Here is a 17,516-nt window from a genome sequence, read left to right as displayed (position 1 = left end):
TAATGGACTTGCCTTTATTAGGATCGATCCATTCACCTTGCTTGACGTAAACGAGAGAAACTCAGTGTTAACCTCAATTTGTGATGAATTTCCAAGTTTTCGTGGTGTTCCCGACGATAAATCATCAGTTTCCTCTTCATCATCAACCTCATCATCATCCAAATCAAGACATCAGTCTGATTGGAAACAGCAAAGAAAAGATGAGAAACAAAGAGAAGCAACTGAATTGTATCAACGTGTCACAAGGATTCAACTTCCTCCTTTAAGTGAAGCAATTTCCTCAAGGATCGAACAACAATCAAAGCTTCATCCTAATCCTCTGTTAACTTTCTGTGTTCACATGGCCTTTTGTCGTGTTAATGAAATCCGAATCGAACGGAACAGTTATACTAATAAGCTCATGCCAAGACCAGTTTGGATCGTTATTGTTAATGGGTTTCAACAAATAGTTTACGAAACTCTAGTTAGACACAATAACATTAACTATATGGACTCACATTATCATGGTCTCAAGAAATCTGATATTAGATTGAGTAAAACTTTACCATCGATAAGAGATCAGGTGATCCAATATCTTGCTTGTGCTAAAGTAATTGTTGGTGCTGGAATAATTAACATGTTAAAATCAATTGGACTTGAGTCATGTGAAATTGAATTGCTAAAGTCAAAGATGAGAGAGATAACACAAATATTTTCTCCATTTAATGAAAGTGCTTGTTCATTAACTCTCATTGCCTTTTTGGTATTCGGAGGATATACTGTGGAAAATAGACCTCATTCACCTGCCGTTGAGGCCATAATAGCGATGCAATTGTACATGTCCTATTGGAAAGAGATCGAAGAGAAAGTAGATCAAATAGGAGATGGAATACATTATGCGAATGTAACATCAACATGTAGCAATTCATTTGTCTCAAGGTTATTCAAAATCTATTCTGAAAGAGTTCAATCTCATGAAGCCGAATGGCCTGACAATTGGGCTTATTATGGTCCCGATAGATCAAGAGGTAAACCTCAATTCAATCATCGTTGTTGTCAACCCGCATCTGAAATGCCTGTACCTCAGACAACACAATCTTTTGAGATTCATCTTGTAGATGAGAATATGGATACATCATTACCTCCGGTTAATGTTCATAGAGATCATCATAATTCAAGAGAAAGATCAAGAGACTTACATTTCACGGTTCAAGCCGATCGACCTCGAGCTATTCCAAGAGATCAAATCAAAATGGTCCAACCAAGGAGTCTTAATCAAGAACCACGGAAGTGAAGGGTAGAAAACTGAGTTACCCGTTGGAACCATTTAACTTTATATTTGGATTACCTCAAGGCTTAAATTTATTTGTTTTATTAATTTTGTTCACAATTAACTTAATTACTCATTTAATTTTCACTTTGTTTAAGATTAACTATTGTTCACAATTGAAGTTAAAGATGTTAATCATCATCGTCTGACTGACAAGTTAACTCTCTTGAGAAAATGGTTAATATTTATTTTAATCTAGACTAATGTCTACTAAGGAGACAATAGAAAATCGTTGTCTTTAGACAAATGGTTAATCGACCAATCAGATTAATTGTTCTCTTTAGAAAATTCAAATTTCGATTATTCGATTTTCGATATAAAAGATGATCGAATCAATTTACAATTAATTCCCGTTTAATCTTCATACTGTTAACTTTAATTAATACAGTTAATAAACCTTTAAGTTTATAATAAAATTTACCTTGTGAGTTAAATTAATATTAGTATTTTGGAAAGATCCTAAAAGAATTTGTAACAGATTGAATTGTGAAAGGCAGTCTCTTCTTCTGAATCGATAACTTTAGTTAAAATCAATTGGCTAATGCCGATAAAGTTTATTCACTAAAGTGTTTACCTTGATCACCCTGAAGTTCACCTTTCACTTCATCCATAATAATTCAGAAATCAACAAACTAATTGGGATAATTGATTATTAAACCAACAGAATAAATGAAATAACCTTTCTCAATCAAATTTAATGCTTAATTTAAATTGCTCAGTATTTGAGTCAACTGAAACCGAGACTTTAGTTGAATGATTATGTTGATCATCAGAATAAAAGTTAATCAAAAGTTTTCATCAAGTTTTGATACAATTTCATTAGAATCCTCATTCATCATGTTGATAATAATCATAAACTTACTTACCAATTCATTGATATAACTGTTTAACTTTCACAACTTAATTATTCATTGTATCTCAATATAAAAGATGATGAAGTTATATTTATTCATTTTTCATGTTAATAATTATATAGTCAAGATGATGAATATAAATAATTTCATGAGTTTCATTTTATATTTGGAAAATTGTCCTCAATTCTGTAAGGCAGAATCATCATGAAATGTTATTCTCAAATTGATTGTCTTATCATTAGAAAAATAAAATTCTGCCTAACAATTAATAGAATCGAGTTAACAATTGAGTGAACAATTAAAACTCATCAATCAAGTTGAAGAAATTTCCTTAAGCAATTGATTGAACAGTAATTTATTGCATCATTAATTATCATTGTAAATCTCGTGAAAATAAATTGATTAAAAATATCATTGCGATAGATAATTAACTAACATGGATAATTTATCAGTAATTAGGTGTTATTTTTATCTTTAGCACGTTAATTAACTCAATTGTATTTTGTTTCTCTCCCTCTCTCTTACCTTTAATTATATCAGATCGTCCAGATTCACCCAATCGCTGCAAAAAGTACGAGATCAATGATACAACCATGAAAATCTGCTGTGATCCTGGTTACGATGGTGGATTAACTCAAAAGATTCACCTTGAAGTTTACAAAGGTGACAAAAGTGATTTTAATGTGATAGCCAATGTAACTTCAAGTGAATTAACATTATCAACTTTACTTCCTTCACCTCCTCCCTCATCATTATCATCTTCATCTTCACCGCCAACTTCATCATCTTCATCAACGCCTATTTGTCTTTTCATCGATAATCTGATTCCATCAGAATTTTACACTTTCATCGTCTATTCATCCAATATAAAGGGTAAAAGTGGTAAAAGTTTCGAGTTAGAAGGAACCAAACAAACAACAAAACAACTTCCATTAGGTTTGTTATTAAATCTAATGCTTAATGATAATGATAATAACAATAATGCATTTGTTGTATCATCATAGGAATGATAATGATGATACAGGAAGAAGAGAGAGGAAACTTTTCTTCCTAAACCTTTTTCTATCTCTCCCTTATCTCATCATTTTCCATCATCAACATTTCCCTACATCTTCCAAGCTCAAGGCATCCTCATCCTTTTTCTATCCCTTTGGATACTTTTTTCCGTGTCAATTTTTGTTATTCACTCTCACAATTTCTCCTCTCTCTCTCTCTCTTTTGCTAACTGTACTTTCCTGAATCATCTTCCTTCGTTTCCTTTTTTTTCATCTTCTCATGATCATGATGATAGTAACCAATTCACTTTCACTTATTCTCATTGAGAGACACTTCTAATCCTTCAGCTGAAATGCTTTGAAACAATAGTCCTAAATCTCTAATGTTTTTCTCTTCCTTTTCATCATCTCTCCTTCATCATATCCTCTTCTGTCTATAAGAAAACATCATTTTCCATCAGAGTTTCCTTTTGAAATTTTTTCTTTCCTCAGAAAGAATAATTTTTAATCTGTTCGAAAACAAGAGACTTTATCCTGAGAAAATAAGAATCATGGTTTGAAAATGGAAGGTTGAGTTGTTTAGCCTTTAAGAACATATTTTCTTACCCAAGTATAAGTTCAAAATCCTCGAAGATTGACTTGTAATGACGAACAAATATTCGAATTTTTTTTCATCTTCTCTCTAAGTTGACATATTTTCGCTTTGCTATTGGATCACCTTTTCTTTCTAGTTGGTCATTTCTTTCTCTCTTTCAATACTTTTTTTCTCTCGATCTTCTAGTCTGACACATAACTGAACATCTTCATGTTTTTATTAAATCACTCCCGCGAACACAACCACCACCCACTCACGATATTGAGGATGTTTTCTGTGTATAGATTGTTATATTAACCACAGGCAAAGGAAGAGGGAAAAAATCTCAGAGTAAACAGATAACTTCATTTATTTTGTAATAGTAAACATAATAATAACAACGTAACTTGACAAATAAACAGCAAGACAACAGAATCATCATCAGTATCATCATCAACGTGTCCTTGTTGATGATGAGGTAACATCATCAGAGCTCAATCTTTGTTAAAGTGAAAGAGATGATTGAGAATAACAGAAAACCTAATAGAGTGAGAAAGGTTGCTAATAATGTCTTCATTTTCTCATGATGATCATCATAATGGTGATGAAGGTGATCAGCTTTAGGCTTGATTCTTTATCATCTTCAGTTATATCATCGTTTTCATTTCCCTTAATCATTTTCTCAGTCTTTCTCTCTGTTTTCCCAATCATTTCCCTTTTTATTCTGACCTTTTCCTTACTCGACTCATCATCATCATTATCATCACCTTAACTCATCATCTTCCCTCCTTTTCTTTCACTTTGCTAACCATCTTCTTCCGGTTCATCATCATCCTTTCCTTTTCCTCTTGCACCCTTTTTACACATCCTTTTGGATTAAATTTACTTTCATCTGATAGAAGATGAAAGAATGTCATGAAACTTTTTCTTATTTATTATCTCCATCTTTCTCTTTCTTTCTTTTCTCTTCCTGGATCACATTTCATCACAACGTTTAATCGCTTGTCTCTCATAATCATCATTATCATTTGATGTTTTTACTTATTGCCTGTTTATGGTTATCATGATAACGACCAAATACTTGAAAGAAAAAGGATCAAAAAATAATAGTACAATGTCCTCATCCTCCATGGTCACTATTACCTTTGTCCTGGTCATCATTTCAAGCTTATTGATTGTGATAATATTGAAAAGACGATCAAGATCAACCAAATTATTACCCAAACCAGAAATGGATATTAATACATATTCCCCTTCATTGTAAGTAAACAACAAATGCCATTAGGATGCGAAATTTTTCCCCAAAGAAAAAGATATAAACAGATCAAACGATTGGTAGAACACAAAAACACTCGACTAGAACAAAAATATTGACCTACAAACGCCTTTGATTTCTCATCATAATAATACAATCTTAATCTTGTAATTATCTAAATTCTCATTCCAATTCTATCCTTTAGCAAACGTTCACCCTCTCAATTGAATCTCGAAGCCAAAAGTCCGGACATTATCCCATTACCACGAACAAGCATAGGTTAGTATTAGTCGATTATTAAATCGACGTAATCATAATAATGATCTAATATCATGTTAATCTCTTGGTTTTTTTTTCTTTGGTAAAAAACATGTTCTTATAGATTAGACTTTCTCTGTACATTTCCTTAGTTGTATCTTCGAACTCGTTAGTTAGCTAAAGTTTGGGTCCATTTAGTGTCTTCACTTACTCTTTTCTGTCTTATTATCAGAATTATCATCATCATCATGAGTCTCAGTTTGAGTTTCCTTTTGTTTCTTATGCATCATCTTTCACCACCATTATTATTAAATCAAAACCATAAAGATATTACATTATATTTAATATATTACAATATCATGATATCCATAACCTTTTGACTTGCAAGAATGTACTTTGTTACATCCTCATCTTCATCTTCATCATCATTTAAAGAAAGAAGAAGAAGAAAAAAGTTCAATTCTCTGCTTGAATCTCCATCTTTTTACATTCATTTCTGAACATTATGATATCATGATACATGTTCCATGATGTTTAATATATATTTCATTGATATTCAGGCAGCTGAAAGAGTGATGATAATGTGCTGATGCTTTGTGTCACTTTTATTGTTGCTATTATGCTTTTTTTACAGCTACGAATGCAAATGCATGGGGAGAAAACAGCCAACCCACTTTCAACCCTTTCACTATACCAGGCAAAACCACCCTTTACCTTTCACCCCTTCAGTTATGTTATCACCTTCATCTCTTCCCGTTCAGTTTTCAGGTTATGTGTGTGTGTATGTTTTATTGTACATTATCAAGTATCATTTAAATATATTATCATTTTGACAGCCTTATGAAATCAGGAGCCGAGCAAATGTACCAAGAGTGTGAATGGCTTGAAAATGATCATCATTATCATCATCTGCCCATTTTGAGGCTTAACTTTTCATCATCTTGCTTCTCATGATTTTCAGCAAGATAATGATGATGATCATCATGTAGTAGAGTGAATAGAAAAGTGTTTTAAGCTTGAATTTCATGGAAAACAAAAAAAAGTAAATACACTTTGCCTTAATCATCTTCTTTGGATGTTGATGATCAATTTCGCCATCTATCCATCCATAGATTTTCATCTTCATCCTGAATTCTCCCCATCACCATGACAACCTATTCCAAAGTATTTACCTGATTTAAAATTAAAATTGATTTCCTCTTCATCCCTAATTGAATAATCTGTTGTACTACCATTCCATCATGATTATCATGCTGAATATAATAGCAAGTATACTCTCTGCTATTAATAGGTAATAGATGATGTAAAAAGGAAAAAAATTGTTCCAAGAATTTTTTCATTCATGATTTTTTCTCTCTCTTTTCTAATTCACTTTCACTCTCTCACTCTTATTCTCACTTCATGAGCTGTGAGATGATTTAATAATAATATTAAATTATATTATCATTGCACTTTGATTTATCAAATACCTTTGTTAAGATGAAGATCAAATTGGTGAAAGATGAAGGAGAAAGAGAGAGAGAAAGAGAGTTGAATTTACCAGAATCATTCATTTATCTCCTTGAATTTTGTTTACCACCATCATGAAGATTCATGCCATCAATGTCAACATTAATTCAGTTTGATTGATTGTCAATCACTGTTTTGTTTTTCTCATTGCAATTATTTTTACTTTCACTTTGGCAAATAATAAAAAAGCAATTTGATTCCTTTGGTTTTCCCATTATGATGATGATTCAAAATTATCATGATGATGGAAAACTATCTGAATACAGAATTCACTAATCAGATAAATCTACCATGAAATAGTTACAATAATAAATATCAACAAATGCTTATTCCTCTCACTCTCTGATGATCCTATTTATTTTTGCATTGCAAGTATTTCCATTCACCTCCCACCCTTAGAATCCTCAACCATGCAACTTTATTACACAATCTTCGTAGATAATAATGTCAATAGATAACAATATTATTCTTTAGGTAAAATAAAACAATATATTGACATTTTTTGCCTCTGAAAATACACTTAAGATGATGCTCATGATTCTGATGATGACAATAGTTTCATCCATGTACACGACAAAACTGAATCTTTGCTTACCTTTATTTTCATGAACTCCTCTTGAAATCCCTTGATATCTTATCCATTGTTTTGACTTTCCATTTCATCTTGAAGATTATCTTCATCATCTTGTGAATTTTAGCTTTAAAATAGTTTCAATTTAACTTCAATTCTTTCATTGGTCTTATTTACTACTTTCAAGCTCTCATGGTGATACTCATCTCTCTCTCTCTCTCTCTCTCTCTCTCTCTCTCTCTCTCTCTCTCTCTCTCTCTCTCTCTCTCTGGTTGTAGACAAAGTTCCTCATCGCAATCTTGTTTACATTAGATTTTCTCTCTGAGTTTCAAGAACTTTCAACTTCTTTTGTCTCATCTTTCATGATGAAAATATATTTCTATTTGTTCAAATTTTCTCAGATAATATTCCCTAACAATACATAGAACTTTTTCCTGATCATTTTCTTCTGCTCGTCATCATCTCCCATTTGGAATATAACCTAATTCAATCATCTTCTCTTTTATTTCATCAAAATGTTCATTCTCTGTTCTAATTTAGAGACTTGTTTATATATTAATATATAAGTAGATTGGTTTCAATCCGATGATAATAATTCTGATTTTGATCAAGAAAAAGTTCTGATTCTCTGAGTCTATTTATTTTCTCTTGCGGCAAAATTTTCATTTACTTTTCTTTATTTGGAAACAAAAATCATTTTCTTTTTAACTAATATTGCTTTTCTTTTTCTTTAATCTCTTAAACATCTTTTCCATGATCGTTATATTGGTGAACAACTGAAATGTTCAGATTTCGAGACTGAAACATTCTGGGCCAATCTCGAAAGTAAGAATGACCGCCGAGCAATTTATATCTCCTGTAAAGAAGGTGATTCAATGGCGATTCCGCTGAAAAGGATTCCATATAATTCAGTAAGTAATTGCACTTTTGTTCATCTTTTCATATTGATACTTTTCCATGATATTCCAGGAACTTTTGAGTACAATCCTTGATGATGATTGTTATCACTGTATTAACCCAACTTGTTGATAATGAAACTCATCAGAAGAGGTTACTGAGTCAGAACTTTTTTTATCTTCATTCATTTCTCAAGAGTTTTTTTCTTCTTGCTCTCTCATTTTAACCGATAGTCATCATGATGCTTTTATATTATTCATTTTATCATCATGAACTTAATAGATGAAGATGATGACTAACACGTTTCATTACTTAATAATTGTTGACAGAAATATCATCATGTTCATTACATTTTTTTTCCTATTCACTTTTTTTTCACCATCAGATTGTCAAAGAAAATTTCTTATTGAATTATCGGTGAAAGAGTGAGAAATTCTTGACCTGGTTTCAGTCTTCTCATGATTATATTCAATTCATTCATGATCTCAAAGATGATTCTCATGGACGATTTACAATTGTATTGCTTTGTAAATGATATAAAGAGAAGATAAAAAGAAAAGGGAAAAGTTGAAAGAATTTACTTTCTTTTACTCAGAACTTTATTCACAATTTCCATTGGTAAAGCATGAGAATGACTTAAGTTGTGATTCCTGGTGAGTTTTCACTTTTCATATCTTCATCTTTCTGTCAAAAAAGAGTGAAAGGATAAGAATTATCATGATTCCTCTTCTTCTCTCATAATCATGATGGAAAATATTAAATATTCAAGCAACATGATGGAGTAAAAAAAATGAAGGCAAATAAAGTTCAGAGTTCTAAAAGAAACTCAGTGAGCTTGTAGTTAGCAGAATTTTAGTAGGAATAGAAATAAAAAAAACTCCACAGAGGAAAAAAAAGAGAGAATCATCTGATCAGAAAAATTTTTTTCTCTACCTTGGAACTTATTTTGTCTCCTTGTTATTACCTTCGATCTTTACCTTTTTATCTAATGGATCAAAAGGGTCTCTGTGAGTGATGATGATGATGATACTGGTGATTACCTTGATGATAGAGATGATGAGGATGATGAAAAGATAAAGGTGAAGGTGGAGAAAGTGAAGTAACCTTATTTTATGCATCAATGTCTTTTTCCTCCCCCAAGACTGTTTATTCATCTCTATGGCCTTTACGATCACTTTCACCACATCATTATCGGAGTAAATGCAATGAAAAAGGTTTTCATGATGTGAGAAAAAAGTGATAATAAAATTGACCTTGAGTTCATGAAGAAAAAAGGTCATCATTATTCAGAACTTTTTTTTCTTGCTCTTCATCTTCATGAGATAAACTATTTCGAGGCTAACTGGTTTTAATCAGCTTCTTCTTCTTCTTCTCTCTCTCTCTCCAATTTTCATCCTGATCGATTATCAATCTTTTAAGAAGATATTATCATCTCCATCATCCAACTTGCCAATTTTAGATGAACTTTTTTTTCTCTGCATAAAAACATTCCAAATGACATCATTAAGATGATGATCATGATGAGATAACATGATAACTGCTATTAAAATGCATTCATGGTAATATATATTTGGAGAAATGGATAAACATTTTCATCAACAGTTTTGCCTTGTAGACCTTTAATGTTATTTAGATATCAGGAAATTGATTGAATGCATTAATATTATTTTTTCATGCCCTGGGGTCATTTTTGTTTTTCCAATATATGTTTATAAATATTCATTTTCCCAATAATGTATATCATGAAAGTTCAGTGTAATAATAATTCATGTAAAGATCGAGGTAATGATCTCAGTGAGCAAATGAGAGAGAGATTTCCTCACCCAAAATCCAAGGGAAATGTTGAAATATCTTATTCCATGAATATGATATTGATATTTTCCACTTTTTCTGATCATCTTCAATATCTTCACCTTGAGGTTAATATTATTTTGTTATTATGTTTCCATCTTAATTCATGAAAGCTAATTGTTTTCCTAAGCTAATTATATATTCAACCATAAAAAAATCATTACATTCATCATGATGATGAGGATGATAGTTAATAAGCAATTATGATAATAACTGAGTTCTCATAATAAAAGGCAAACATAGTTAACATGGATTCTGGATGAAATATTGTTCAGAAATGAATCAATATCACTTTCTGACTATCGCTTTAATCTGATTACATAAATATAAGTTTGTATTTATTTCACTTGTAAGTGAAGTCAATATCTCATCTTTGATTTATATGTAATGAAATTGAATTTTGATGAGATATAATTACTTATCCATTATGAAGACTCATGGAAGACTATCTCATGAAATAGTTTACTCTTTGAGTATCTTTCAGCTTTTTTTCTAATGATACTAATCAATTGATTAATTATGACTGAGCCAAGATGATTCAATCTCAACTGAATCTAAATAAAGATTACACTTTGAAGAAGATTCATTTCAAAATATTTCGTTGATTAGATTATTATATTAGTAGTTTATCTTCATGATGATCATCATGATTCACTATGAATATACACTTGAAAAAATTAAATCTTCTAGTCTACTGTCAAGATGCAAATGGAGGTTCAATTATCATCGACTAATTTCACAGAACAATCAAGAGTCTCATCAAGAATTAATTAAACATTATTTTTAAAATTTTACCAGAATTTCATCATTTCAGTTCATTTATTAACGATTTGCATTAATCATTCCATACTACTAAGTCAATTGATCAGAATTTTATCAAAGAAATCAACTAGTTCTTGGTGGAAAAAGATGTAACTGAATTGCTCCTCAGGAAACTTTCATTCAGTTGAAATCGCACTGAGAGCCAATATTATCTAAATTTACACGAATTTACATCAATTAAGATCAACTTCTTGAATTTTTGTTTGAAATGATTTTCTTTCAACTCAATATTCTGAACATTTATCATTCTTACCATGGGAAACATCATGTTCACAAAAAGCTTCTTGTTATTCTGATTGTAGGCCATGTAAACATAGACTATCACAATAATATCTGATGAAATATTATCACTTTTCACCAACGATGACTTCAGATATAAATATAACATTAATATTTACCTCTTGTAATAATATCAACAACTTTGGATGAGAAATTTGAAATCTCAAGCGACTTGAATTATCAATTATGATCAGTTTTACCTGCTTAAGTTTTATTCAAATTACGATTGAAATTAATTCATTGATGCAAACTGATAATCTCAATGATACAAATTTACCTGGTGACAGTTATCACATGATTATATCATTACATGTATATTGAACAACTAAATTCATTTCTCTATCTGATGAATAAGAAGATTATCTTTTGTTGGTTAAGTTGAATAGAAAAGAGTGAAGAAAAAAATTTGAAAAATTCTGAAAATTTCATGAAATTTGGTTCACATTAAAGTGAATAAAGTTCATCCAAAGTGAATGCTTTTTTATTCCTTACCATTTCATAATATTTTCTTAATATGAATTTCAACTTGGTTTCTAATCATAAACTTTTCTCTCCCTGAAACAAAATTTCCAAGGATTAACATGAATCATTAATAGAATTCAGATTATCGTGAACTTTTTTGCTTTTGTTACTTTTTCAAATTTCGCAACAAACTTTTTTTTTGTTTCTAATTCAACAAAAAGGGGCAAAATTATGATGAAATGAATTTATCATGTTCTCATGTTTTCCTCTTGTTTCTTGTCTAGTAGGCATTCATCATGAATTTATACCATGATGATGATGATGAATAGATTGAACATTATGATAAATATACTGAAACCGGATTATTTTTCATTGTTGACATTCATGGTGAAAACAATTATTTACCCAACTTACAATTTAACCAATAGTTGAAAAATATTTTCAATTTATTTATTATTATTTTTTCCAGAACAATTAATTACAATGAATATCATGGAACGAAAAAAAAGTTTCAAAGTTATGATTCAATCCCGATTTTCTCTGTCATTTTCTTTCCTGGTCAATCTTCTGGACACATAAGTAACATACTATTCTAGTAATTCTTGATGAAGATAACAATAAGTTATGAATTAATATAAACAATTTATTACGATTATCGTTATACCATTGGTCAGTTTTTATTGTCCATCCAAATGAAAATGATTCATTTTATTAAGTATTTTGAGGAAAAAAAGTTGGTAGAATTGTTATCCAATTGTTTTCTATTTCATTTTTTTTCTTCTCATGGTGAATTGAGACTGTGATAATTTCTAGAACGATATAATGATAACGATAAGTGTTTTTAAGTTTCGATATAATCACTTTGATATATATAAGTTTTGAAATCAATATCAAATTTGTGAGTTGAATTTTCTGCTTTTAATGCTGGTCAAGTGTCCAAAGAAAATGTTGTTTATCTTTGATCGTTTTTTACACTGATTGTGAAGAAATTATTTCCTCTAGATTAAATTAACCAGTTTATTATTTAGTTGAAAGTGATTGTAATTCAATTTCCAGCGAAAAAAAGTCAAGTGACCAAAGGACTTTAATACAGTTAAGGCAAAGAAAAGTTCTAATCTTTCAAGTTCGAGATTATTTGCTTCTTTTTTTATTTGATCTTCATTGACAGAATCTATTACATGCATATAGCTGAATGGACTCTGGTCAGTTAGTATTGTAACTTGGTCTGTAATGTTTGACACATTGATAGAGTTACATGAAAATATTAATAGTAACACTTTTTTTACCTTTGATTTTGGTTTTTGATTGTGATTATTTATTGTAACAATTAACTGGCAGATATTATTATTGCTGAGAAAATGATATTTAATGTTACTCAATGGATCCTGAACATTTGTCTGATAATGGTAATAATTGATTATCTGTTTTTACTGTTCATCATGTTTTCTCAATGTTGTACTTTTTTTCATCATGTTTCATCTGATTCCAATTCTGAGAATTCATTGAACCGGAAAAAGGAAGAGAAAACGTTAGAAATATGATATTGGAATAATTTTTCTTTCCTATCACTTTTTTCCCTTCTACGAAATCGACCAAAGATCAGAATCTACGACATGAACAGTTTACTAATGACCATTGGTCATAAATAGTATTACCATGTGAATATCTATGCTGATGCTGGTGATTTTTATTGATAAGACAAATAATATTTGTGAGGTGATGATTGAATAGATGAGAGGTCAGGCTACTAAAATTATCATTCTTAGATGTTTGGGTTAAATATATGATTTCCCATTAAAGAAAAAGCATCTTTATGATCCATTAAGAGTTTTAGAATTTTTCTCTAGTCTTATTTTATTTCTCTCTCTCCTTCGGGAAGTAATGAGAGTTGAAACTTTACCTTTTCGTGTTGCCATGTACTCACCGTTCTGACTTATCTTTATTTCCGGCATCATGTTATTTTCTGAAGATGCTCAATAAATACAAGTAGAATCTAAACGAAAACCTGAACACCATTAGCACGCGACCTCATGAGAAGATTCAATATGGTTCCAATGATTTGATTCTCTTTTCTCTTTTACCCTAGAAAATGACTCAATGGTGTGACGGTGATGAAGATGAAGTAATGAGCAGAGTATCAAAAACTTTCTCATCTTGAGGTTATCCAATAAAAGTATAAACATACAAAGTCTCTCGGAAGGAAAAACCAAACGGAAATGAAGAAAAAAATTTCAAATTTTTATATTGAAAAATATCTCAAGTAGCTGAATAACAGTAGGCATGAATTCAAAAAACATGACGCGAGATTTTTATGAATTTTTATGAAGATAATTCTCAATAACTGAGCTCTTATCAAAAGATTTTAAAAGCCTTAAAAAGTGATGGTCTAGCTGAAACTAAAGTTAATTAAAAGTTATACTAAACTCAAGTTATGAACATCCAAATGTTTTTATGCTTGCTCGAATGAAATATTATTTCATCAAACATTGTCGAACTATTTATAGCAAAAGTGACTGTATTTTAAGGCCAAAAAGCTATCCCATCTGATAGTCTTGGTTGAATGACGGCGATTTGACTTATTTAGACATCTCCAAGTATTTTAGTTTCGGAGATATTAGCCCTTGAAAATCAAAGGCCACTCTCTCATTCCGGTAAAACTATTGATCAAATGAAAAAAGTGCTCGATCCACGATGTTAGACCATACTAGGATAGTCTCAAAAATAAGTTTCAGATCATTCTCGATACTTGGGACTAATCTCCGTCCATTTATTTAAATACAACGGAATTGTGGCCGGAGCACTTTGGATATTTTTTTACCAAAACAAAAGTTGTCGATAAAATAAAAATTTCACGATCTAAAAACTCATCGTTGCTGAGAAAAAGTGACCTGAAGTTTTAACTTCGAACTCGATTTTCTCGAAAACTACTGATCAGATCAGAAAAAATAAATATATTTGGACTTCATATTTGTGGCCCTACAAATACAAAAAGTTTCAACTCTTAACTCAAAACTAAATTTCGGCGACCATCCTCCTTTCAGAACGAAAGAGAAGAAAGGTGAGAAATGAAAAGGAAAAAGTCGCGATAAATTGCATAGAGAGTATTGGAAATAATGATAAATGTTATAAAACTAATAGAGTAGAATTATTATTATTAATAGAAGTACATATTACTATTATTTCACATCATCTGATGAGTTTTTCATGTTGAATATCATTTGGATGAAAGGGGAATATTAGGAGGAGTAACAGGGACTATTGGGTAAAGCACAACACCATTAGCATCAGTCACTGCTCCTGGTGTGCTTCCTGGACTACCCGGAATTAATTGCCGTTGTGTTCTCGAAAGACTGCGAATTGTTAAAGGATGAGCAATTTGAACGGCACGTACAGATATTCCAATGAATGATGACAGAACTGTTAATACAAAAGTTTGGAGAAACTGGAAATTCATTTTCATGATTTGTTATTGATAAGCAAGAATAATAACTTTATCCAAACGTAAAGAGTTTAAAAGAAATTTTGATTGTTGTTGAACAGGTAAACCAAATTGAAAAAATTGGTTTGATTCTAAAACGAATGATTGAAATAATTAATGGAAATGATTACGAGTCGTTTAAAGCTCATCCTTTTTATATCAAACGTCGAAAACTATCCACGTAGATTATGCTCTAAACAACAAGGAAATTGTATTCACCTGTGAAAATAAGTAAATCAATTCGAATGAAAAATTAACTTGTGATCGTTTGTTAATTTACTTATCAATTAGGATAGTTGGATTTTAATTAAGTCTCATCTGTATCAATAGTCTTTTTTATCGTTGAGAATATTTTTCCTCATAGTAATAGTAACTCGAGTTTTAATTAGTTTATGTCAATCCTTTCGACCGTAATTCTTATAAACTTATCTAGTCGACAAGATCATTTTTCTTTGATTTTTTGTCTCTAATAAAACTAATAAAAATCTTATTGTATTGTTTGTTCACTTTTTAATATTAAGAAATTGTTCTTCACGATTTCGTTCACCACGATCAAGTTTAGATCGAAACTTTCGATTCTTCATTTAGTATTATCATGACTTATATTCCATTTGATTTTGAATTTCATTCTTACTCTCTCAAACTCCTCCACACTTTGCATTACCTTGAAGATTTAGATTATTAACTCATGTTATTGTTTTCTTTTTATTCTGTAAATTTGTTCAACTGAATCGATAGAAAACCTGATAAAGTAGCAAATGTCAAGTGAGAATTGATTAACGTGTAAATATGATGAATTTTTTTCTCAATTTTCGCTCAAGACATGATGAAAATAGAGTATATTGAACATGTTGATTATTCTGAAGAAATTTATCTTCATGGAACAGTTTGTTTGTATTTCCATCAATAAGAAGGTAAAAAAAAAGAAATGAATTAGCACCGAAAAAAATGAAAGAAATAGTTTATGTTTTCTTCAGGTTGTTAAATCATCATGAATTCACTTCACGTCTTCTCTTGGTGAAAGAAGACAAACTTATCATCTCTGCTTCTCTCTCATCATCATTTTCTTCATTATTATCATCACCTTTTCTCTCTTGTCTCTTTGTTTTCAATCATCTCTTTTTTTCTCTACTTTTATCCCTCATCTTCTTGTATGTGTAGTTGTATCATCATGATCATCACTTATCTTCAAGAATTTACTTTTTTTTTTCATTGAGAATTCAGGACAAGTTCATTACGGCTCTGAAAAAGCGACAACAAATCTTCATCTGGATTCAGGATAACAATCATCCTCATCATCATCATCACCATCATAATTAACATTAGTATTATTATCAAAATCATTATCAACAATTTTCTCATCATCTCACTTTCCCCCAGTTCAAATTATCTCATTGTGAAGATGCTTGAAAAAACTTGAAGACGATAAAACTTTTGCTTCATTCTGATCCTCTCCTCTTTTCCGCTTCCGTTCAATGAACCTTAACGTTGTAGATGTTTTTTTGCTTCTTCTTCTTCATGATATATGATTGTAGTTACACTTCCGTTTAACATCAATTGTATCAAGAAAATATGATGATTATCTCGGTGATGAGAGGAAAACACTAAGGAAATAAAGGGAAACCGATTCTTTTTTTCAACCTCAGAAAAAAAGTTCTCAACTTTATCATGAAAATCCATCGTTCTCCAATGAGATAGGGATTAGTAATTTTTCACTTTCTATGATTAAATCAATGAGAAAATTGCAATGAAAAACCTTGAAAAGATTAAGATTAAATTAATAATGATAATTGAAGGATCCGATGGGGATAATAACATTACCCACTCAGGTAAATGGTCTGATTGGATCGATGGTAAGATAAACCCAACATGAGAACTTTATCTTCATCGGTTCAGCATCTTATCATGATGAAAGATTAATTCAGTTACAGTTAACTTCTAATAAGATGAAATAAATATTTATTTCTAATCGATTTTGAAAATGTTATCATTTCTTTTTCCCTAAGTTTCAGCTTTCAATGTATCATATTATTAATAATATATAAAAATCAGTTGATTAGTGAATAATGTTTACTTAATTGTAGTTGTTGTGTGTGTTTATTGTTCAAAATCAATGGATTATAATTGAAGATAATTTGTTTTGATTGTCAGTTTGATTGTACAATCAATGGTTAATTGCCAGAAGATAAAAGTATCACAGAAATTGGTAAACAACATCATTATCATCATACTGATGATCAACATGAGTTATTTACCTGTAAAAAAAAGTAACAAAATATTTATCATGATCCACCTTCACTTCCTCATGATGATAATGATGATGATTATCAATTTCTAACACCAGGTAATGATTAACATGAAATGATCCTTTGAGAATTATCAAATTATCTTGATTGTGATGA

General features: G+C 30.4%; 1 protein-coding gene across 6 annotated transcripts in view; it reads left to right on the top strand.

Moving 5' to 3' along the window:
• The window catches only part of LOC128386958 (nephrin-like), a 45,449-nt gene that overhangs the window by 26,416 nt on the left and 1,517 nt on the right, over positions 1–17,516 (top strand). The window contains exons 10-15 of one of the 6 annotated variants that reach the window (XR_008324947.1): positions 2,704–3,099; positions 4,821–4,992; positions 5,193–5,266; positions 8,115–8,236; positions 8,608–8,875; positions 13,723–14,061. Coding sequence is in view for 3 of the 6 variants with exons in the window: in XM_053346081.1 (XP_053202056.1) it covers positions 2,704–3,099; positions 4,821–4,992; positions 5,193–5,266; positions 8,115–8,236; positions 13,723–13,794 (836 nt within the window). In the remaining 3 variants the exon portion in view is untranslated. Of the gene's footprint in view, positions 1–2,703; positions 3,100–4,820; positions 4,993–5,192; positions 5,267–8,114; positions 8,237–8,607; positions 8,876–12,105; positions 12,390–13,722; positions 14,062–17,516 lie in introns of those variants that run through there. The other 5 variants (XR_008324948.1, XR_008324946.1, XM_053346081.1 and 2 more) reach the window with 5 other exon arrangements.

This window comes from Panonychus citri, unplaced genomic scaffold (assembly GCF_014898815.1).
Source record: "Panonychus citri isolate SS breed McGregor unplaced genomic scaffold, ASM1489881v1 Contig00077, whole genome shotgun sequence".
NCBI classification, from domain to species: Eukaryota; Metazoa; Arthropoda; class Arachnida; order Trombidiformes; family Tetranychidae; genus Panonychus; species Panonychus citri.
This window is presented reverse-complemented; position numbering and strand designations above follow the sequence as displayed.